This window comes from Delphinapterus leucas, chromosome X (genome assembly GCF_059928025.1).
Source record: "Delphinapterus leucas isolate spDelLeu-1000000601 "Yukka" chromosome X, BTC_Dleu_Yukka2, whole genome shotgun sequence".
Classification (NCBI taxonomy): domain Eukaryota; kingdom Metazoa; phylum Chordata; class Mammalia; order Artiodactyla; family Monodontidae; genus Delphinapterus; species Delphinapterus leucas.
In genome coordinates, this window is record NC_143150.1 from 99,652,468 (window position 1) to 99,676,424 (window position 23,957).

At 40.5% G+C, this 23,957-nt stretch overlaps 1 protein-coding gene across 7 annotated transcripts in view; it reads left to right on the forward strand.

The window, feature by feature from the left end:
- The window catches only part of LOC149744345 (interleukin-1 receptor accessory protein-like 1), a 418,156-nt gene that overhangs the window by 23,986 nt on the left and 370,213 nt on the right, over window positions 1–23,957 (forward strand). For 5 of the 7 annotated variants that reach the window (XM_089905012.1, XM_089905013.1, XM_089905014.1 and 2 more), the window contains exon 2: window positions 10,988–11,119. The exons of 1 other annotated variant lie outside the window; for it this stretch is intronic. In XM_089905012.1, the coding sequence (XP_089761138.1) occupies window positions 11,021–11,119 (99 nt within the window). In that variant the 5' untranslated portion in view covers window positions 10,988–11,020. One more of the 7 variants, XM_089905010.1, reaches the window with a different exon arrangement.

Consider the following 23,957-nt stretch of genomic DNA (forward strand, 5'->3'; position numbering starts at 1 on the left):
GTGGTTCTTTTTTTAAAATTTATTTTTTATTGAAGTATAGTTGATTTACAGTGTTGTGTTAATTTCTGATGCACAGCAAAGTGACTCAGATAGCCAAATACACACAATCTTTTTTAATATTCTTTTCCATTATGGTTTATCCCAGGATATTGAATATAGTTCCCTGGGCTATACAGTAGGACCTTGTTGTTTATCCACTCTATATGTAATAGTTTGCACCTACTAACTCCAAACTCCAAGTCCATCCTTTCCCCACCACTCTCCCCCTTGGTAACCACAAGTCGGTTCTCTATGTCTGTGACTTTGTTTATGTTTTGTAAATAAGTTGATTTGTATCATTTTTTTTAGATTCCACATATAAGTGATACTGTATGGTATTTGTCTTTCTCTGCCTGACTGACTTCACTTAGTATGATAATCTCTGGTTGCATCCATATTACTGCAAATGGCATTATTTCATTCTTTTTTATGGCTGTGTAGCATTCCATTGTATATATGTACCACCTCTTCTTTACCCATTCGTCTGTCGATGGACATTTAGGTTGTTCCATGTCTTGCCTATTGTGAATAGTGCTGCTATGAACGTAGGGGTGCATGTATCTTTTTGAATTATAATTTTATCTAGATATATGCCCAGGAGTGGGATTGCTGGATCATATGGTAGCTCTAGTTTTAGTTTTCTGAGGAACCTCCATACTGTTTTCTGCAGTGGCTGCACTAACTTACATTTCCACGAAGAGTGTAGGAGGGTTGGCTTTTCTCCGCACCCTCTCCAGCATTTGTTATTTGTAGACTTTTTAATAATGGCCATTCCGATCGGTGTAAGGTGGTAGCTCATTGTAGTTTTGATTTGCATTTCTCTAATAATTGGCAATGTTGAGCATCTTTTCATGTGCCTAGTGGCCATCTGTATGTCTTCTTTAGAGAAATGTCTGTTTAGGTCTGCTGCCCATTTTTCAATTGGGTTGTTTGTTTTTTTGTTGTTGTTGAGTTTTATGAGCTGTTTGTATATTTTGGAAGTTAAGCCCTTGTCGGTCGCATCATTTGCCAATATTTTCTTCCATTCCACAGGTTGTCTTTTCGTATCTTTTATGGTTTCCTTTGCTGTGCAAAAGCTTGTAGATTTTATTAGGTCCCATTCGTTTATTTTTGTTTTTATTTCCGTTGCCTTGGGAGACTGACCTAGGAAAACATTGGTACGATTTATGTCAGAGAATGTTTTGCCTATGTTCTCTTCTAGGAGTTTTATGGTGTCTTGTCTTATATTTAAGTCTTGAAGTCATTTTGAGTTTATTTTTGTGCATGGTGTGAGTGTGTTCTAACTTCACTGATTTATAGACAGCTGTCCAACTTTCCCAACGCCACTTGCTGAAGAGACTGTCTTTTTCCTGTTTTATATTCTTGCCTCCTTTGTTGAAGATTAATTGACCATAGGTGTGTGGGTTTACTTCTGGGCTCTCTATTCTGTTCCATTGATCCATATGTCTGTTTTTGTGCCAGTGCCACACTGCTTTGATTACTGTAGCTTTGTAGTATTGTGTGAAGTCTGAAAGGATTATGCCCCCTGCTTTGTTCTGTTTCCTCAGGATTGCTTTGGCAATTCTTGGTCTTTTCTGGTTCCATATGAATTTTAGGATTATTTGTTCTAGTTCTGTGAAAAAGGTCATGGGTAATTTGATAGGGATCACATTAAATCTGTAGATTGCTTTGGGTAGTATGGCCATTTTAACAATATTAATTCTTCCATTCCAAGAGCATGGGATATCCTTGAAAGAAATTGAGAAACACTTTTGTCTGCACAGAGGCACAATCATTTTTGGCCTTGGCTTAGAATTTCATACCTCTATGCACATGCCCTAATGCTAGGAAATATGTTCTCCTCCAGCAACACTTTCTGGTACTTTGGCAATAAGGGCCAACCATGACAATGAATGAAGAACTACAGAATTAAAATAACAACAGCCACGTTGAAACAATTGTGGACTTTTGTAAAGAGCTGGCATGAGGCAGCAACTCAGCCATGGGGAAGCCCTTGGAAAAATGACTTTTCTTTATTACACGTGCCAAAGTGATGAAAAATACTTCAGGTTTTTGGAATTTCTGCAACAGCTTTTTTTTCCAGGCTACATGTTATTTAGCCAAGCCTAATTTGCATGGAAATTGGTTGAAGGTGGAGATCGATTTTCTCTCTAATAAGACGACTTCTGAAATTTAATGTACAACTGCTTGATGGAAGGACCATTCCAAGGCATTATAGGTAACTGAGTTAAAGCAAACAGACTTAGGAAGGGCCGCTTCCCTTGTCCTGGGGACTGTCATTTCTGGGAGATGACAAGAAGGGGTGTTTTGCAGGGCAGCCAGGTTGCTGAGCTCATTTGCCTGCTGAGAGGATTTTGCATGTGAGTGTCCCAAATGGGCTTAGCTGAAGGGTGTTAGGGAAAAGGCATTGGGTAGGACTGGATTGGATGGCAAAAGAGACTAGAGGAAACCTTTTATCCCCTCTTTCGTTTCTAATTATGGCTTTTTGAAAAATGTGTGTCAGATTATATTTGAGTAATCTTAGCAGGAATTAATCATAAAACGGTCCAAAAGACAGATTCTGTAGTGGTGAAATTATTTTCACCATTTCTGACTTTAAATCCCTTTTGATGATGAATTCATTTTAAAGGAAAATTCACTTGGTTATTTTTAAGTCATAAGACTTTTCAAAATATATGTTCTGCCTGGCTAGAAAAAGAATCCTTTAATAACATATGGTTTAAGTTTTTTTGGGCTATTCTTAACGTACATGTCTATAAAATGTATGTGTATCCCGTCTGGTTTGAAAAAACACAAACAGCATTATTGAGCACGTATTCTGTATGGGTGGTCTGTGATGTATTGTCGGGGTAGGGAGGGAAGAGATAAAGGGACACAGGGAATAAAGCATTTCACACTCTCAAGGACTCAGAGAGAAGTACAGATATATAAATAATGTAAATGACTAATTGATAAAGGCAGAATAAAATATAGGCTAAAGAGTGCTGAGTGTATTAAGCTCTGTGTGTGTGTTTTTATATAGGAATACAGCGTAAAAAAACTGCCTTAGGTCATGATTCTCAGAAGCAGACCGTGAGAAGAGGATTTGCGTGCAAGTGATTTATTAAGGACCTGTTCCCATGGCAGAGTGGGGGATGAAGTAGGGGAGCTGGGGGAAGGCTCCAATAAGGGGAGTGGGAGAAGTATAAAGGGAAAAGAGAGAAAGCCAAGTAAGGGTTCCATTTTAGGCCAAATTTCATAGAGGGTAGCTTCAACCTGTTTTCATGAAGGAACTCTGGAGTGTAAGTTACACTTCAGAATCATGCCAACTTGATTGTTTTCATACTTCCACATCCACAATCCTTGCAAAGCAGTTCCAGTAGCCTGAGGGGAGTCTCCTTCCAGAAGAAGAGCTGCAGGTATTGGCCTGGCTGTTGAAAGCACACCAAAGTTGAGTCAGGGCCACACAGAAATCCATAAAAAGGGATCATTGTGCCTTAATACAGGAAGTGTGGGATGTTTTGCCTAGCTGTGAAATATACATCATCTCCTATTGTAAGACATTATGATATGATGATACTATACTTAATCCTGCTAAGGGGTGATACGTTCATATTGTTATGCCCTTCTGTAGACAATCAAAACATATAATGCTTTAGAGTAGATATTTAAAATGACTTACTGTTGAATGAATGAGTGAATGAATCAATGGACAAGGAGCAGATAAAAATCCAATTCTCATAAGATTTTCCTTGGAAAACTTGCAGGCTTCCTTTGAAGCCCTGTACATGAAATAAGGGACTATTGATTGTTCAAGACTTAAAGAATGCAATATGTGAAATTGTTCCTTTAAGCAATAAATACCTCATAAAAACACATCTCATAACCCTATCATTTTCAAAACCAGATGCTTTCTAGTGCTTTTCTATTCTGCCTGCATAGAACCTCTGCCATGCACTTGGCAAATCTCTGTGAGGGAAGATGGTTCTATCTTTTAATTATTGATTCATTATGTACGTATTTGTGGAGGGCCTGTTAACACAAGTCCGTGTGCCCGGCGCACAGTGAAGCCATACAAACTGAAACATTGGAGTTTGGAGCAGAGAAGGGTTTACTGCAGGGCCATGCAAGGAGCCGGTGGGGCTCCTGCCCTGAAAGCCCCCAAAATCCCCTAAGGGTTTCTGCAGAGCACTTTTAAAAGCCAGGTGAGGGAGGGGAGGGTCGCAGGGTATGTGATCAGCTTGTGCACAGTTCTCTGATTGGCTGATGGTGAGGCAGCAGGGTGATGTCACAGTGGTTAACGTTATCAGTCCTTAGGCTCCAGGAGGCCTGGGGCTATGTGCTCATGGTTGTCCAGTAGTTAACATCTTCCATTTGTTGGAGAGAAGGGTTTTTTTTTTTTTTTTTCATCTGCAAAACAACTGAGGAAATGTGCATCAAATACTATTATCTCGGTACTTCAGAGAGGAGCTAAAACAGAGGATATGGGGGAAGGCCTGTCCCAGGAAGGCCTGCATGGGGTCCTGCTTGGTTACAACAGGCCTAGGAACCCTAGGAGTTCAAGGACATCTGGTCCCGCCCCTGAAGGAGCACACAGGGTAAGAGGAGCTACAGCCTCACTGCAGATGAATCATAATCGCAGAAGGCCACACACACAGGAGCGTCTCTTTACTAGAGGTGTTAGGGGGATGCTACACAGGATGTCTGTGTTGGTATTTGTATGCTAAGTTTGCATATACCAGGAGAGGAAGGAGGGAAGTGGACATTCTAGTCAGGGATGTTGGCCATGTGAAGGCAAAAATAACAATAATATGTAGCTAACGTTTATTGAGGGCTCCCTCTGTGCCTAGCAATGTCAATCAACATGGTGAAAGAGTTTGGGGTCTAGCAGGAATGTAACTGAGGAGGTAGAATCTGATTGTGAAACGTCTTGTGTGATGAGGTTCATAAATGTTGTCAGAGTAATTAAATCATTGATTTCCTGTTGTCACTGAACGCCAAGTCCATGTGCCCCACGCACAGTGAGGCCAAACAAACCGATACACTGGAGTTTGGAGCACAGAAAGGTTTAAGGCAGGGCCACGCAAGGAAAGGGGTGGCTCATGCTGAAAAACCTCTGAACTCCCTGATTGTCTGGACGTAGACATTTTTATAGGCAAAATTTGGGGTGAGGGCTGCAGGGCGTGTGACTTTCTTCTGATAGTGAGGTAACAGGGCGGTGCTCCAGGAATCTTGCGCCCACCTTGAAGTTGCCATCCTCCTCCTAGGTGGGAGGCTTAGTTCCAGCAGAACTCAAAGATATTATGTATTGATATATTCCTTGAGCAGGAGCCAGGATCCTGCTTTAATCGCTGCACTATTGTTTTCTTGATGGCTCCTCCTTTGTTTCTGCATTCCTTTACTTCCCTGATTAGCAACTGTTTGAACCTGCCCTTTGGAACTCAGAGAAGGCCTAGGAGGCTGAAGCCTTTTTCCTATAAACGAGAAATGGGGGACACAGAAAGGATTAGGACCCAGGAGGGCCCCACATGGTCCTGCTGGGTTTCACTGGCTTAATAAGGCTCTCCTAACAAGGCACCGAAAATCCTTTCCTTTGGGAAGTCATTACAATCATGCATCTACCCATGGACACAAAAGACTATCCACTCACCTGACCCTAAAATCAGAAAATATGAAACATAAATGCCAGGGATTACCTATCTCAAACACAGCCAGACTACTGAGTAGAACATGGGTTACACTCATGACCTTGCTCTTATTAATCTCAGTCACTAGTTTGAGGACTCTAGAACACCTCTTTCAACCTTTAACACGCATGTAAATAATCTAAGGCTCTTCTTAAAATGCAGATTCTGATTTAGTAGGTTTGGGTTGGGGTCAAATATTCTGTAATTCTAATAAGTTCTTAGGGCTTCCCTGGTGGCGCAGTGGTTAAGAATCCGCCCGCCAATGCAGGGGACACGGGTTCGAGCCCTGGTCCGGGAAGATCCCACATGCCACAGATCAACTAAGCCTGTGGTCTAGAGCCCACTAGCCACAACTACTGAAGCCCGTGCTCCTCAACAAGAGAAGCCACCGCAGTGAGAAGCCCGCGCACCACAACAAAGAGTAGCCCCTGCTCGATGCAACTAGAGAAAGCCCGCACACTGCAGCGAAGACCCAAGGCAGCCAAAAATAAATAAATAAATTTATTTAAAAAAAAAAAAAGTTCTTAGGTAATGACAGTGCTTCTGGTCCATGGACCATACTTTGAGTAATAAGGCCAGTTCACTAATTCTCAGCAGTGGCTGTACATTGGAATTACTTGGGAAGCTCTTCAAACTACTACTGCCTGGATTCCACCCACATCAATTCTGATTTAATGTGTCTGGGGCGTGGCCTGAGCATTAGAATTGTTTTAGAATTCCCAAGGTGGTTCCAATAAGCAGCACAAATTGAGAGCCACCACAGTTAGTTATAAATGCACAGGCAAATGACTAAGGGGAACTTCTGGCATGTAGAGAAAGTACCATTCAGAGGGGAAAAACATTTGTTAAGAGATGATTTTGGAAAATGGAAGAACCATTGCTTCTGATGGGAATAGAACCCTTAACATATTAGAACCAAAATTACCAGGACATGCAAATGGAGTTTCATATTGCAATAGTCAATCATTCAGGCTTTCTATTAATAACTCAGCAATTAGGATTGAAAGTATGTCCTTTAAATACTTACATACATTATAATACTGAATTCTCAGTAAAAATATTTTTTCCATTTAGAAAAGCAGTATGTGCTCATGGCAGGAAATTTGAAAAATATAACCCATAACCCAACACCTAGGGAACTATAACATTTTCATATATTCCTTTCATAAATTTTATGCATTTACACAGGTGTCTTGATTTTTTTAAAGCGTGAAAGTGCTGTATTTTCTATTAAAAGTACCTTAAAGTATAATTTTCATGGCTACATTCATAGACTATTGTTTCTCTAGTGTTTACTTGCTTTTTGTAAGTCGGTATGGGACATAATATCCTTTCCCCTCATTTGGCAGAGTGGTTCGTCATAGTATATATCACAGCAGAACTTAAATAGCTAAGTTAAATGTTTTACTAGACTGCCATACTCTCTCATTTCTATTTTATTTATTTTATCACACTCTCATTTCTAAAAGCAAAGACCTACAGTGAAGTCTCAATGTGAAAATTATATAACTCTCTAAACGGCAGCACAACTAAGTTATGATACAGGAATACTTTTTGTTATTGTTAATGGGTTGGATTTTACTTTCCCTTTGGACACATGGGGCTTAGCACACAGCAATTTCTTATCTTGCTTGGTTATTCACACATCTAGTTGCTAATTTGGATGTTGGGATTGCTGCCAAAGAGATACGCAGAAATTGCTCAAGACTGGACAGATACCTAAAATAGGTCAAGCCAACGGATGGAAATAGCCTTGGCAGAGAAGGTGCAATCAGCTTTGCTCTGAGTTGTCTGAAGGAGGAATCGTCATCTTTCTTATTGTAGCAATGATTGAACAGTACTTCTCATTGTTTAGTTTCATAGGGCGCTAGTGATGGCTTTTTACAATTTTACTCAGGCTAGAACTTGGTGACTTTATCACTTAATTAAAATTCCCTGAATACTTCATGTTCATAAAGTAATCAGTGGTGAGATTTTGAAAATGGGATTATAATCATTCTGTTACTATTATTTTTAGTTGGATGATATTAAAACTATATCCTTATTGGACACTATGTATCCTCCCACTCTAGAGGTTACCACAATCCTAAATTTGCTATTTTTTATTTTTATTCATATCTTTGTATACTTTATGCCCTATATATAATTTATATATGTATATATACATGTTGATAAACTGTACACAGATGGTATCATTTTGTACATACCCTCTGTACCTTACTTTTTTTTTTTTTTTTGCGGTACGTGGGCCTCTCACTGTTGTGGCCTCTCCGGTTGCGGAGCCCAGCGGCCATGGCTCCCGGGCCCAGCCGCTCCGCGGCATGTCGGACCCTCCCGGACCGGGGCACAAACCCGTGTCCCCTGCATCGGCAGGCGGACCCTCAACCACTGCGCCACCAGGGAAGCCCTGTACCTTCCTTTTTTGATCAACATAGGTTTTTGAGTCTATCTCTATTGATACATGTAGTTCTAGTCCATTGATTTTCATTGCTGTATGCTATTGATATTTGATTGTATGACCATGCTATACCATAATATAGTTATCCATTTTACAGTGATGAATATTAGAGATGTTTCACTCTTTTTCCTGCTAAAATAATGCTGTAAATGTCTAATCATTTCTATGTGTGAGAGTTTCTTTAGGGACTATACATAGGATTGGAATTGCTGGGTCATAAGATATGCAAGTCATATATTTTAGTAGATAATGCCTAATTTTAAACAAAATGGTTGAGGCAACTTATAATCTTTATAAGCAATAACAGAGGTTGCAGTGGTTTACATCCTCATCAACCCATGGTATTATCAGACTTCTTAATTTTTGTCAGTATGATGGGTATAAAATGGTATCTCATGATCTCCCACATTATTGCATCATTACTCTATTCATTGATCAGTGAGTTTTCCTAGTCTGTGACTTGCTTGTTCACATCTTTTGCCCACTTTTGATTGAGTTGTCTTTCTTATATTTATTTATAGTAGCTTTTTATATCTTCTGATAACTAATCCTGTCAGTTATATGTAATTATAAAAATCTTCTCACAATCTGTGTCTTGTCTGGTCATTGTTTTGTGGTATCTTTCAATGCATAGGCATTTTTAATTTTAATATAGTTAAAGTTTTCCAACTTATCAGTCTTTTCCATGATGGTTGATACTTTTAATGTCTGTTTAAGAACCCCTTCCCTCAAATCATAAAAAATTATTATCTTCTAGTTTCCTTCTAAAAATTTTAAAGTTTTACTTTTTACATTTAAATACCACAATCTACCAAAATTGTTTTTGGTGTATGCCATGGGGTATGGATTCCATTTTTTATCTGTTGTTAACCTATTGCCCCATACCATTTATTAAGCCATTTATCCTTTCCTTACTGAATTGCAATACTACTTCTATCATATATAGGGTCTCTATATACACACAGGTCTGTTTCTGAACTCTTTCTGCTCGGTTTCATTTGTCTATCTATTTCTGAACCAATGCCACTGTGTATTAGATACTATAGCTTTCTAATAAGCCTTGATATCTGACAAAGCAAGGCCTTCTCTCTAGCTCTTTTCAAAATAAGCCTGGCTATTCTTGGTCCTTTGTTCTTCCATGTTAATTTTAAAATCAGCTTCTAAAGTCCCAAGAAAATGTGGTTGAAATTCTCATTGGAATTGCATAGAATTTATTGATTAATATTGGACTGGATATCTTTAAAATATTGAGTGTTCTTATCCATTGATATGATTTATCTCTACATTTACTTAGACCTTTATCATCTTTGAATAGTTTTTAAATTTTTGGCATAGAAGTTTTACTCAACTTCTGGTAGATTTATCCCTCCCAAGGAACTTTATAGTTTTAATTGTAATATTGATAGTCCTTCTTGGAAATTACCTTTTCTAACTCTTTATTGCTGGTGGGTAAGAATGCAGTTGATTTTTGTGTATTGCCTATACATCCAGAAACCTTGCTGAACTCTCTTTTATTCATTCTAATAATATATCAGGTCAATAACATTTTTTAGGTGTGAATACATTTTAATAATTTTTCTGAATACTAAATGTAGTACATGGTCATTCTTTAAAAACTCTGAAAGCACCTGAAGGAAATCCTTGTAAACGTTTTGCCTTATTTAGTTTATTTCATTTTGGTTGTCTTCTTACCTTTCTTCCTTCCTTTAAAAAAAAAAACACTTTTACTCTAAAAAATTTCTAACATAAATGAAACTGAACAGAAAAGTATAATGAACCTTCATGTTTTAATCTTCCAGTATCCACAATTGCCAACTCATGGTTAACATGTACAGTGCACTACCCCCTACCTACTCCTTTCTCTCCTTCCCAGATTATTTGAAACAAATCTCAAACATTATATAATTACATCTGTAAATACTCTACCATGTATCTGTGAAACGGTGGTTCTCAGTCTGTGGTCCCCATATCAGCAGCTTCAGCATCATCTGGGCACTAGTCATAAATGCAAATTCTGAGGCTCTCCCAAAGATCCACCGAATCAAAAACTCTGGGGATGGGGCCTCAGCCATGTGTTTTTTAATTCACCTCCTGTTTTTTAATTAATCCTGCTGATGTACGTTCAAGTTTGAGAACCCCTCTACTAAAACATAAGAACACTTAGGAAAAATAATCTCAATATCATTGACATGATTAAATAACAGTTCTTTCATATCATCAGTCAGTGTTCAAATTTCTCTAAAGGTTTGTTTTGCTTAATTTGAATTTTTGGCAATACATCATATGTGAGTTGTGTACTTCCATCATGAGGCTCATAATATTTTCTTGCTTTTTGTGTAATTAGAAGACACAGATGACCACATTCCAGATCCATTATTTCACTAGAGTCACAAAATGGTCATATTCTAACTCTATCATTTCTTCATTTCCTGCTGGGATACTTCTGAAACAGAAAACGTCTTTCATCAACTGTTTGGTTACTTTGCCGTACAGTGTGTATAGGAAAGGCTATTTTCCGGCTTTCAAAACTTACCAGCTTTCTTTTACTATAGAAAATTTCCAACATATATAAAAGTAAAAAAAAAAAATTGTTTTCCTTACATAATTTTAAACATATTTGATGTGCTTTAATTATTGTTGCTTTTCTTATTGATATCGTCTTTCTTATAATTGAGTTTTTATTTATAGCAAAGCTCTGTTTGCACAGAGTATAAAAAGTCAAATCACTTCCACATTTCCCCTTCCAGTGGCAACAGTTTTCAATTATTTTATCTTATTAGTTTGATATCTTTAAATAACTTGCTTCCCCCTTTCTTGTTTTCAGTCTTCAGCCGTATCTATTGACTTCCCATCGCTAATGACGAGGATGAGTTCCCTTTCGCCCTTCCAGCCCCGTGCCCCCCCACCCCCATGCACTCATCATCTGAGATCTTCATCTAGTTATAGCATAATTATGGTGAGTTCAGTATCGTATTTTCATTGACTATGTAAATTCTATTCACAGCTGAGCCCCGTACAATACTATGGTTATTCTTCTATTTTTGCACAACTTTTTCTTTTACCTGGAGTTGATAATCACCAATGTTTATTTGCTTGTTTAATTTTCTACCTTCGTAGTACCAATTCGACCCCCCAACTCTCCATTAGTTGTCTAAATCTCCTCTTAACAATTTTGATACATCAGGTATTCTCTCCATTTCAACATCCCGAAGAGTAAAGCTAAAGTCTTCTGACCACCTCCAACCTGGACTGCTGGGTCTCTACTCCTGGGCACAGCTGCCATGCTGTGATCTCTCCTCACCCTTCAGCCTGTGAATTTCTGTGGCTTCTTTAGTTGCATCCACAGGCGCCTGGCTTCCTTACCTCCCTTTTCCTTTATTTAGTCCGTCATTTTGATGAAGCTCATCTCTAGTAGGTTCCTGGGAAGGGGCTTTAAAGAAGCAAATCTGGGGGGACTTGACTTGTTCAAAAATATTTTCATTGCCCTCTGAAACTTCATTGGTAATTACATAGAATTCTAGCTTGAGAGTCATTTTCCTTCAGAATCTTGAAGACATTTCCCCATTGCTTTCTTAGCGACTGTGCTGTTGTTGAGAGGACTGAAGTCATTCTAATCTTTGGCCTTTTGAATAGAAACAGTTTATTCCTCTCTGTGGAAGCAAGTAGTGTCGTCTCTTTTTTCCCTAGGCTTCTGAAAATTCGTGATGATATGTCTTGGTGTAGGTCTATTTTTATAAATTTTGCTGAGTGCTTAATAGGCCCTTTAAAACCTTTGGTCCTTCAGTTGTGGGGCATTTTATTACTAGTTCTTTAATAATTTCTTTCTCTCCATTTTCTTTGTTCTGTTTTTCTGTGATTCTTATTAATTGGCTGTTGGACCATCTGGATTGGTCCTTTAATTTTCTTATCTTTTCCATACTATCTCTTTGTCTTCTTGCTTTCCTTTATGGAAGATTCCTTCAACTTTATACGCCAAACATTTTATTTCTCTATCATGATTTTCGTCTCTATAATACCTGTTTTTTGTTGTTGTTGTTGTTCTCTGAATGTTCCTTTACTAGCACCCTCTTCTTATTTCATGGATGCAGTATTCTCTTTTCTCTTTAGGGATATTAACGGAATTCCCTTCTTTAAAGTTTTCTTCTCCCTGCAATTTCAGTTCCCCCACCACACTCCTTTTTCTGTTTGTAGGATTCATTTTGTTCTGTTTGGCTTCAGTCTTTCAGGTTAGAGGCTCTCCTTAGAAGGTTGCTCTCTTCAGTTCATACTTGAGAATGAAGTACTTAAAAGCTGACTGGAAGCTCTACGGGAGTAGGTGGGTCTTGTTGAACGTGGGTGACATGGTATCGTGGTGACATGACTGGCATATTCCCTTGGGGGACACCTGATGTCTACATCCACAAAGAAGTATTACCCAGTAACCTGCCTGGGAGGCACAAGTCTGGCTGCCATTGCTACAGCGTCTGAGTGGAAGAAGAAGGCTAAGAGAAGTAGCGTATCAAATTCAGTGTATACTTTTTGACTTAATCCCCTATGTTTCATACGGTACTCCTGAGTTCACCTGTAGCTGGTGTTCTCCAGGCCAGAAGTCTCCTATCCTCTCCAAAGACCAACCCCAGTCACTGCCAGAGTATAGACGGCGCGATGAAATGCTGCACCTAGTGAAGTAGGGGATCTGGAATCTAAAGTCTTCCTAGAAAGAATTTCACCAGATCCTCCTGCTTTTAGGCCCACCCTCACCCCCAGTCTGAAGCTTTTCAAGGTGCTGGCTGGGTATATCAGATCGGTTCTCAGCTTTCCCTGCTGCCAGTTTAGGATTCAGATTTCCCAGGTTTTCTAAATCATTTACTGCTTTCCAGTTTCCAAATTTTGTTCGGGAACTGTTGTCTTATCTTCTATTGTACTTATCCTTTCAGGTTTCCATCTTTAAAAAATTCCATTTCCTGTTGTTTCAGTGGAGCTTTGGGAAGGAGCAAAGGAAGGTCCTAGATTACCAGCTTCAGAGTTCCTTCTGAAGTACGACCTCTTTGTTCTCCTAAGGAGACAGTGCAGTCCTTGATCTTCAAGAAATAAAATCATATCCCCATGTTACAGATAGAACATTTTGGGGACAGACAAGTCAGGTCATTTTTCCAAGATGACAGCATTGGGGGTGAGGCAGTGGCTCAGTGCATTTGTGTTGAGGGAAAAAACACTGCTGTAACACTATGCAGTTGTCCCATTCCTGACATGTTACTCTGTCCTGCCTGCTCAGTGCTTTGCGGTTAACCTCTACCAATGTCACGGCCAAGCAAGCGTTAGTTGCTGAATACTAAATGACCAGGCTAAACATTCACACGTTGCTCTCTTCTGCAAAAAGTGGAAGTAAGGGGCCCTAGTATTTTTCATAATGGACTGTAATTAACTAACCAAGCTGAACAAGCCTTGAAATTCATCTGAGAAAAGACTACCATTGCCAGCTTTCCGAAACTGAAAGCATGAGAAATTTGTGAGTTGGGTCTTTTAGAGACAGGAAAAAAAAGCTGAGGCCATCTAAAATTGAATTTAGTACCTAAAAGTAGGTCTCAAAATGAAAATGATGCTTTACCCTTTACAGGCAGAGTTTTCTGGATCCTTATGCCTCCTGAAGCGATTTACTGCATGGATTTCTCTTAGGTCAGCAGGATGGTTACTCCAGGTTTAAGCCAAGAACATTTCGCAATCAGTTTTTGCTCAGATTCGTTACTCTTATAGCTGGCTGTCAGGCTTATATTGCATCAGTAGGAGTAAGACTAATATTGCCAGCAGATAATGTCATAATCTGTTGATGAGACTATTCATTTTTTTGTCATTTCTTTATTTACTTAGGATACCAACTGTATCTTCCCTATTAAAACGTGTCAGATGTGCTGACGCTCTATATACCTCAGTTATGTTCTCTTGAGTCTATGGATGAAATGAACCTATACCAAAATCCTGGGGAAGAATGCCTCTGAATTAATTATGCTGCCTGTGAGTGCACTTCTATTTAAATATGCATTAAATTGCATTTGCAGACCATTTATACTGAAACCGGTCATTGTTGCCGGTTTGTGGCTTTGCTTTCAGGAAGAAGGCTGCTATACTTAAAGGAATCAATAAAGAATAAATACACTGGAAAAAGAGTTCCTGACGTGGTGTTGTTAGAGGGAAGATGTGGAAAGAGGAGTCCTGCAAAGTGTGAGGGCAAGAACTCATCCTAGAGAATATCTAGACCAGCTCTTTCATTCTATAGAAAACTGAGTCTCAGAACGATTTAGTGACTTTCTACCAAAATGCTCGGTTATTTGTGGGTGGAGCTCAGAGTAATGAATTCTCCGGCTTCTCAGGCCCATTCTCTTTCCACTTTACTGTGGCATCAAGGTATTTAAAAAACCTTTCTCTATGTTATTTATTTTAAATAAAAGAATATTCATAAAGTTGGCCTTTAAAATTTTGTATTGAGAAATAACTTAAAACTTACAGAAGAATCGCATGTATCATACACATAGCTCCCTAACTTTACCTTTTATCTAGATATGTCAGTTGTTAACATTTTGCCACATTGTACATGTGTGTGTACACGTACTTAATTATTTCAAGTTGAAGAGGCACTTGGGTGTAGCTAATATCACCTAAGAACAAGCAGTTCTCTTGCAAAACCATAGTACAAGTATCAAATTCAGGAAGTCTAACTTTGATACAATGCTATTTTTTACATAGAGTCCACGTTCAATTTTTACCAATTGTCCCGACGGTGCCCTCCTGGCAATTCTCTTTTTTCCCCCTAGATCTAATCCAGGTTTATGTATATTGCATTTAACTGTCCTGTCTCTCTAATCTCCTTTAATATGGACTGGCTCTTGGCCTCTGTCTTTCACGACACAGATATGCTTAGAGAATATAGACAGGCTGTTGTGGAGGAGTCTCTCAGTTTGGGTTTGTCTGACGTTTCCGCGTGATTAGATTTGGTTTATGTACTCTTCTGGCAGAAACGCTACATAAGTAGCTTTGTGTCCTTCGAGCGTCACATCAGGAGGCACACGATGTTGGTTTATCTGCTGCTGGTAATAACATCTTTGGTGCTTGGTTAAGTGGGGTCTTCCAGTTTTCTTAGCAGGATATTTTCAGCACAGCATGAGGATCAAGAAAGTTTGCACAGCAGGAGGTACCTAAAATCCCTCTGTGACCTGGACTAGATAAAAACTTGGCAAGAGCTGGGGTTAAGTATGGTTCCTTGTAGTGCTGGCCGGTGTGATTTAGCCCTGCAGCCGAGGGACCTCACCAAAGATCTCAACTTGTATAGTTTCTCCAGGCCTCCTTCTGCCAAACCCTACAGTCTGCAGCACTAACGTGGCAACCCTTGATGGGGCCTGCTGAGTCTCTTTCCTAGGAAGCCACACTACATAGATATCTCTTTAGCGGAAGGGAACTCACAAAGCATTATGTCAAAATCCAAAACTACACGAGCTGGGTGAAACCATATGGTCTGCATCACCTGAGCCCTTTATTGATTGGTTGTAGAGATGTTTGGTTAACAAGGCTGACTTTATCTCCCTGGGCTTATTTATGAAATGGGCAATGATAACGACCAAAAGGAATGTATTTCCCAAAGCTGTGCCTGTGGTTGCAGGGACCTTCTTTCCCCACTCAATTCGTTCACGCTCTCCTCTGCTGAAGAAAAGGGATCTTCACAAACACGGTTGTGATTCTTTTCCTCAGAGGAGCATCCTCTCTGTGATGTAGGCCCTACCTGCTAGCCACTCCTATGCCCTGCCCTTCCTCTTACTAAGCTGGAATAACGTTTAAGAGGTTTTGACTTGAATATTTTATCAAGAGATAGTCATTCTTGATCAGTGATCACTGGGCTGTCTAAGAAAGGTGATGTTATGTGGGACTGTGGACCTTCAAATCGGATACTCTCCCTTCTTGAGGGGCTGATCAGAAAGTACCAGTAGGGCTTCCCTGGTGGTGCAGTGGTCGGGAGTCCGCGTGCCAATGCAAGGGACGCGGGTTCGTGCCCCGGTCCGGGAGGATCCCACATGCCACGGAGCGGTTTGGCCCGTGAGCCATGGCCACTGAGCCTGCGCGTCCGGAGCCTGTGCTCCGCAACGGGAGAGGCCGCAACAGTGAGAGGCCCGTGTACCGCGAAAAAAAAAAGAAAAGAAAAGAAACTAACAGTAATCAAAACAAAATAACCAAGCAGCTCTCTGCAGAAATGTTTCCAGGCCTACCTTCCCAACTTCAGAATGATTTAATAATGAGTTGCTGTTGAGACTGGAGCTTCTCCGACATTTTAGAATGTGATGGTTAAAAAGGACTGTCATTTATGAGGGACCTGCTAGCAACCTCAGTTTCTGCACTGCACATGAGAATAACCTGATCTGAAGAGACATATTTGGAGCAAGCTTGAATTTATGTGGCCTTGCGGTTGAGTCAAAGCTATTTAACCTGCAAGGAACAGAAACATACTTAAATTAGCAGCAGGCGAACTCACGGACATGGGACTGAGCCTCATGGGAGCTGGAGGCTCAGTGGAGCTGGAACTAGAGAGGGGTTCTGTCGTCAAGGCCTTTCTGGAAACAGTCACTATAGGAGTTCCTGGCCCTTCACATGGAAGCTCCACAATTTCTGTGATTTGGCTGCACTCCCCAGGTCTGCTTCTTCCTGTTTTCTCATCAACTTGCTCATTCTTCTAATTTCCCGAAGAAAGTCTGGTAGGATCGGGGTGGTGTCTTAGTTTGAGTTCTACCCAAAGAATATGCTAAGAAAAGTGTTGGAGGCAAGTAGTATACTTTTGGAGTGAAAACAGGAGGCAGAGAGAGGGAAGAGCGGTGGAAAGGGAGGACGTTCAATAAAAGAGGAGTTAATAAGTGAGTTGTTGCTATGGAGCTCAGTTCTCCGAGGGACCCTCTGAGAGACTGAGGATCATGCTGCAGAATCGTCCCTCCAAGAGAGTGAGGAAATTGGGGATGTACCCAGTTCCGTCTGTCACCCTGCTAAATATTCATCACCTTTTAAGACCATGCCTTTGATGAGGTTTTTTTTTTAATGAATTCATTACAAAAGAGTAGAAGAAATGCCCTATATGGCCTCCAGGAAATCATTCAAGTATTCCAAATTACACGTAAGAATTGTTTTTTCTATTCATGCTGGAGTCGAGGGAATAAATAAATCCGCTCTTTGTTTCCCTCTTGAGCCAAAAACCAGTTGAGACATAAGACACAAGAATCAAATAGATAAGCGAGAAAAATATCAGCTTTGTCACTCTAAGATTGAATTGTACAATGAAACGGAACATATGGCCATAATGAGTCCCCCAGAGCCTCCCTTCCTGACAGCATGTCTGAGAATGCAGCCTCCCATTTACAGGCGGAAATCATTCCTGGGGAACTTACCACAGGGAGTTTGTGAGAGAGCGTGAATCTTTGGGGTGGCAGAGGAGAGAGAGTGAGAGAGAGACAGACGGACAGAGGAGAAGGGGTAAAGCTACAGAGCCACACTGTGTTAGTTGGGTCTTCTGAGAGGCCGAGTCTGAGACACAGGAGTGCAAACATTTTATTGAGAGGTAAAGTTTTGAAAGATAAAAGAAGGAGGAAGCACAGTTGGGCAGGAGAGCCTGGGATCTCAATTCACATTTGACAGAACGTCTGCCAACCCATTGGGGAGCTCCACAGCAAGCACTGTCTATTAAAGGGGTATCACCTTGGGCTGAAATGCCAGGCCTTGGCACTCCTGCTACGTTCAGTCATTGGTTGGGGCTGCCCAAGAAGAACATGGCTTTCAAAATCTGGAGGCTGTCAACTAACTTCACTCGTTGCAAGTCACTGTCAAGTTCTTTCTTGAAGGGGGATCTGAGTGGCACCCCTCCAGGGCTGCCACACAGACCTACTGTGTTCCTTTTCCTACTGTCTCTGATTAGAAAAGTTACTCTTTCATCCCTGAAGAGGAATGGCCAAGGGAGCAGAGAGAAGCTAGCTGTGTTGCTCCCATGTGTTTCTTTCTCAAGGGATGAAGTGGAAACACAGAAAGAAATACCAGTTAAGGAAAGGTCCTTTACACAAACGTGAGACATAAGAAATAATTCCCTCTGCTTCTTGCAACCAATACCGTGTCATCCCACTTGCCTTCTCAAAAGGTCCTGTTAACTGGAGAACTTTTTATGTTGCTGAGCTAGAGATCTGGAGGCGACTCTGCGTAGCAAGGTGGAAGAGAAAATAAGTAGGGGTGAGGATGACAAGAATGGAGCCAATGACGCTGGGCATTGTATGGAGGAAGGACAGAGAGAAAATCATTGTATCAAAGAAGGCTAAGAAGGGATTTGGGAGAAGATAAATGTCAGAGATATTAAAGTTGATTACTTTGGGTAGCATGATATAAATTCCTTCTTGATCTCCACTGTGGAATCTTAAGAAAGTCTACATTGCCCTCAGATGCCCTTGTGAGAGTGGATTCTTCACAGGATCCTCAATGAGGTATTGACATGTATGCCTGGAGGAATAGACCACGCAACAGAACTGAGTAGCTGAGACACAGTCTACCTTAGGTCTGCGTGATGCCCAAACCTGTGCTCTCAACTGCTCAGCTTATACTGCTGTTGGTTGGCTTCCAAGGAGGGTGGCAGTGGTTCACAAAGTCAGCGGAACAGCTTAAACATTCTTTTGCCCTGAATATGCCAGAATTGTGGAGTTCCTTCTCTAATGGGCTTGTGTTCCAAAACCCGGGGTGTGGACCCAGAGAGTAGAGACACACTCTTCGTTTTCCATAGTTGCTCCAGAGTAACTCTGCCTGGTTAGTCAACCCCCAAGGGTTCACGTGACTTGACAAAGAAGATAGCCGTGATCCTTCCTATCGTTGCATTCAGCCGTTACCATGGAGTTTCTCCTGGGTCCCCCCTGGAGTAGGTTACAGGTGATCAGAAGCAGTCCCTCTGGGCGGAACTACAAGGCCAAACAGCCAAAGCAAAGGAAAGACGATGCAGTCTCTGGTGAAGAGCAACGGAGAGAAGCTAAAAGCACAGATCCTGGATATATAAAATGAATACCGTCCAATCCTCCCATCACCGCCATTATTGTTATTACTAATAACAAATCAATTGGAGGAGTCAGAAAAGGTCTGTTTCTGTCTCTTCCTTTTCCCCTAGGCTGCAGTGATTATTGCTCGCCCTACTTCTGTCCAAACCCCGCTGCTTCTGATTCTCTCCGGTCTTCATCCCCTGGCCTCATTGCCCACTTTTCTTCTTCCGCCGCTAGTCCACTTTCTCCTCTTCCATAGGCCAGCCTTTGGTCTCCTCTTACAATAAACATGGAAGCACAGAGCACGTAGTGTACTGAACTGCCACAGACAGAGGCCAAATAAGAACGGGACAAGTATTGACCTCACCTCTGGTTAGCAAGCCCCATGTTTCCGTTTTATTTCATATATATACATATATATATATTTTAAAATTGCAGTATAGTTGATTTACAGTGTTGTGTTAGTTTCTGCAGTATAGCCAAGTGATTCAGCTATACATTATATATATATATATATATATATATACACACACACACACACACACACACACACACATATATTCTTTTTCTTTACATTCTTTTCCATTATGGTTTATTGTAGGATATTGAATATAGTCCTCTGTGCTATGCAGTAGGACCTCGTTGTTTATCCATCCTATATATAAAAGCTTACATCTGCTAACCCCAGCCTCCCACTCCATCCCCTCCCCACCTCCTCCCCCTTGGCAACCACCAGTCTGTTTTCTACATCCGTGATTCTGTTTCTGTTTCATAGATAGGTTCCTTTGTGTCCTACTTTAGATTCCACACATAAGTGATATCATATGGTATTTGTCTTTCTCTTCCTGACTTACTTCACTTACTATGATAATCTCTAGTTGCATCCATGATGCTGCAAATGGCATTATTTCATTCTTTATTATGGCTGAGTAGTATTCTATTGTATATATGTTCCACCTCTTCTTTATCCATTCGTCTGCCGATGGACATTTAGGTTGTTTCCATGTCTTGGCTATTGTGAATAGTGTTGCTATGAACATAGGGGTGCATGTATCTTTTTTCATTATAGTTTTGATTATATATGCCCAAGAGTGGGATTGCTGGATCATGTGGTAATTCTATTTTTGGTTTTCTGAGGAACCTCCACACTGTTCTCCATAGTGGCTGCACCAACTTACATTCCCACCAACAGTGTAGGAGGGTGCCCTTTACTCTACACCCTCTTCTGCATTTGTTATTTGTAGACTTTTTAATGATGGCCATTCTGACTGGTGTGAGGTGGTACCTCATTGTAGTTTTGATTTGCATTTCTCTAATAATTAGTGATGTTGAGCATCTTTTCATGAGGCTGTTGGTCATCTGTATGTCTTCTTTGGAGAAATGTCTACTTAGGTCTTCTGCCCATTTTTGGATTGGGTTGTTTGTTTTGTTGTTGTTGAGTTGTATGACGCTCCATGTTTCCTTAATTCTCAAAAAGGAAACCATTAAACAAAATATAAGCCAACAAAAGTAAGCTATCGTCATGACAATTCTAACATGTTCCACGTTAGGATTACATGAAGTATGGTTGCCTCATGAGGCGTACTTCAGAAAAGAGGTTAGCTGTTTAAAATATGTATTAGTACCCATCCAACACCATGGAGAGGAAGGTTGGTTGGTTTCTACAGGACCAGTTCCACTTATTCCGAAAAATTCCTGTAGTAGAAAATTGACTCATTAATTCATATCACCTTATCATGAATATCACTTGGGAGAAAAAAGGAGGACCAGATGCTGTTGATGCCCCACTCATATCGCCTTGACATTTCCCATGTCCATCCATGCTGCCCAACTTCCAGCTGCCAGCACCTGCCACTCTTGGCCCGAATCCTCTGTCTGGACACTGGAGCCCTGTCTGCCCTCTGCCCTCCCAGAAGCAACCCTCAACCAATGGCCGATGGAGTTACTGGATAAATATCCCCACTCCCTTGCCTCAGGAGTGGAATAAATCTGAGGCATGTTCTATCAGGAAGTTGCCCTTAGTGATCCTTGTCATCTATGCAAATTTTACTGGCTTCCTTCCCTTCCCTGCTTTACTTTTCTACTTGTTACTGGTGTTTCCAGGGATCATCTGCCAAGTAAATACTTGGCATTTAAACCATTTTCTCAGCGTCACTTCTGGAAGAACAAAAACCAAGAAAATTTGCCTGACCCACTGCTTACTAAGCAGCCTTTTGATTTGTAGTAGAGTTACATTAATGGCTAACTCCTGGTAGGACGTTCTCGGGAGGTCATCTGTCCTGGTCATATGTGAGTCTTATCTGGCTGATTAGTGACTCTTGGAAATACTGTTGGTGTAAGTCAATCTTCTAGAACAGGGATTGGCAAACTACAACCTGTGTGTCAAATCTGACCAGCCAGCTGGTTTTATAAATAAAGTTTTATTGGGACTGCAGCGACACCCATTCATTTACATATTCTTTGTGGCTTTCACACTACAGTAGCAGAGTTGACTAGCTGTGACTAAGACCATAGGTCTGTAAATTCTAAAATATTTACGCCTTAGAGAAAAAGCCTGCTGATCCCTCATGTAGAACTGTTCACATTTGGGTTCACTGAGAAAAAGCAAGCCATGTATTTGTGAAGACGAGGGTCAGAACTTGGACCGGTGGCTTCTCACCAAATGGCAGCAGCTCAGCCTGAAATCCAGACTGATCACCACCCTCTCAGTTTGTCCCAGTGTTTGGTTATAGCATGTCCAGAATCATGTCTTGAGAATTCTAGAGTAAAAATGAGCAGGAGGGCATGGGCTAGAAAGGAATATTGAGAAAGTGTCTTTGATTTGATTTTACTTTTTTTTTTGGACATAGATAAATCCATTTTTATGTTATGTATGTTTTCACATCTTTATTGGAGTATAATTGCTTTACAATGTTGTGTTAGTTTCTGCTGTACAACAGAGTGAATCAGCTGTATGTATACATATATCCCCATATCCCCTCCTTCTTGAGCCCCCCTCCCACCCTCCCTATCCCACCCCTCTAGGTCGTCACAAAGCACCGAGCTGATCTCCCTGTGCTATACAGCACCTTCCCACTAGCCATCCATTTTACATTTGGTAGTGTATATATGTCCATGCTATCCTCTCACTTCGTCCCAGCTTCCCCTTCCTCTGCTGTGTCCTCAAGTCCATTCTCTACGTCTGCATCTTTATTCCTGCCCTGCCACTACGTTCATCAGTACCGTTGTTTTAGATTCCATATATATGCTTTAGCATATGGTATTTGTTTTTCTCTTTCTGACTTACTTCACTCTGTATGACAGACTCTAGATCCGTCCACCTCACTACAAATTGACTCAATTTCGTTTCTTTTTATGGCTGAGTAATATTCCATTGTATACATGTGCCATATCTTCTTTATCCATTCATCTGTCGATGGACATTTAGGTTGCTTCCATGTCCTGGCCATTGTAAATAGTGCTGCAGTGAACATTGTGGTCCATGTCTCTTTTTGAATTATGGTTTTCTCAGGGTATATGCCCAGTAGTGGCATTGCTGGGTCATACGGTAGTTCTATTTTTAGTTTTTTAAGTAACCTCCATACTATTCTCCATAGTGGCTGTATCAATTTTCATTCCCACCAACAGTGCAGGAGGGTTCCCGTTTCTCCACACCCTCTCCAGCATTTATTGTTTCGTAGATTTTTTGATGATGGCCATTCTGACGGGTGTGAGGTGATACCTCATTGTGGTTTTGATTTGCATTTCTCTAATGATTAGTGATGTTGAGCATCTTTTCATGTGTTTGCTGACAATCTCTATGCCTTCTTTGGAGAAATGTCTATTTAGGTTTTCCACCCATTTTTGGATTGGGTTGTTTGTGTTTTTGATATTGGGCTGCTTGTGTATTTTGGAGATTAATCTTTTGTCAGTTGCTTCATTTGCAAATATAGAAAGTGTCTTTTAAAATGTGGTTCATCCGAACACTTGAAAATTTCTCTCCAAAAACGTTCTTTCTTCATTGACATGGTGCTTGCTTATCATCCCATTGTGCTATATACCCTCTTGGATCTTAGAGGCTCAGCATTAGTTATTAACCAATTTGAAACTGGTTAATGGAGGTCCTGTGTATGTGATCCTATGCTGTGGATGCCCTGATTCTAGCTAGCTTGAGCTCCTTCTGCATAGAGACACTTTCTATTCTTTCTTGTCAACCGTCTAACTGCCAACAACTGATCAAACAGTATTCTATATATAATAAAGGCTCAGTAAACTTTGTCTCATATCCATCACACACAGACTCCTACCCTTGAGCCAACATGGTAATAAAACTGGAATCATATGCCAAATATGAAGTAATTGTGCATAACGGGTGAGCGATAAGGAATATAGGTTGGAAATATGCGAACACAGTGGGTGAAATCCTTCGTCCTGGCCATCCAGGCTTACGTTCAGACATTCGAATGGAACAAATTGCTAAGTCACAAAATTTTAAACCTGAGCCCTTCCTGAGTAGGTAATAATGAAACTAGAAAAGAAAGAATAAATCTGACCCCTTTGGGAAATTAACCAGATTGCATAAACTTTATGTCTTGTTATGAAATCCTTTTGGCCAGAGACTAATTACTAAAAACTTGTTTTTGCTCTATCATCCACAATCTAGTAGGGGGATAAAATAGGTACGCCAATAACGACATTTAGAAAGACATTCAGAAACGACATTGGAAAGAATAGCCTAGCACTACATTTATTGTCTCGACTCTCTCACTTCTATGCATTTTTTAAACCACTGTGATCTGGCCT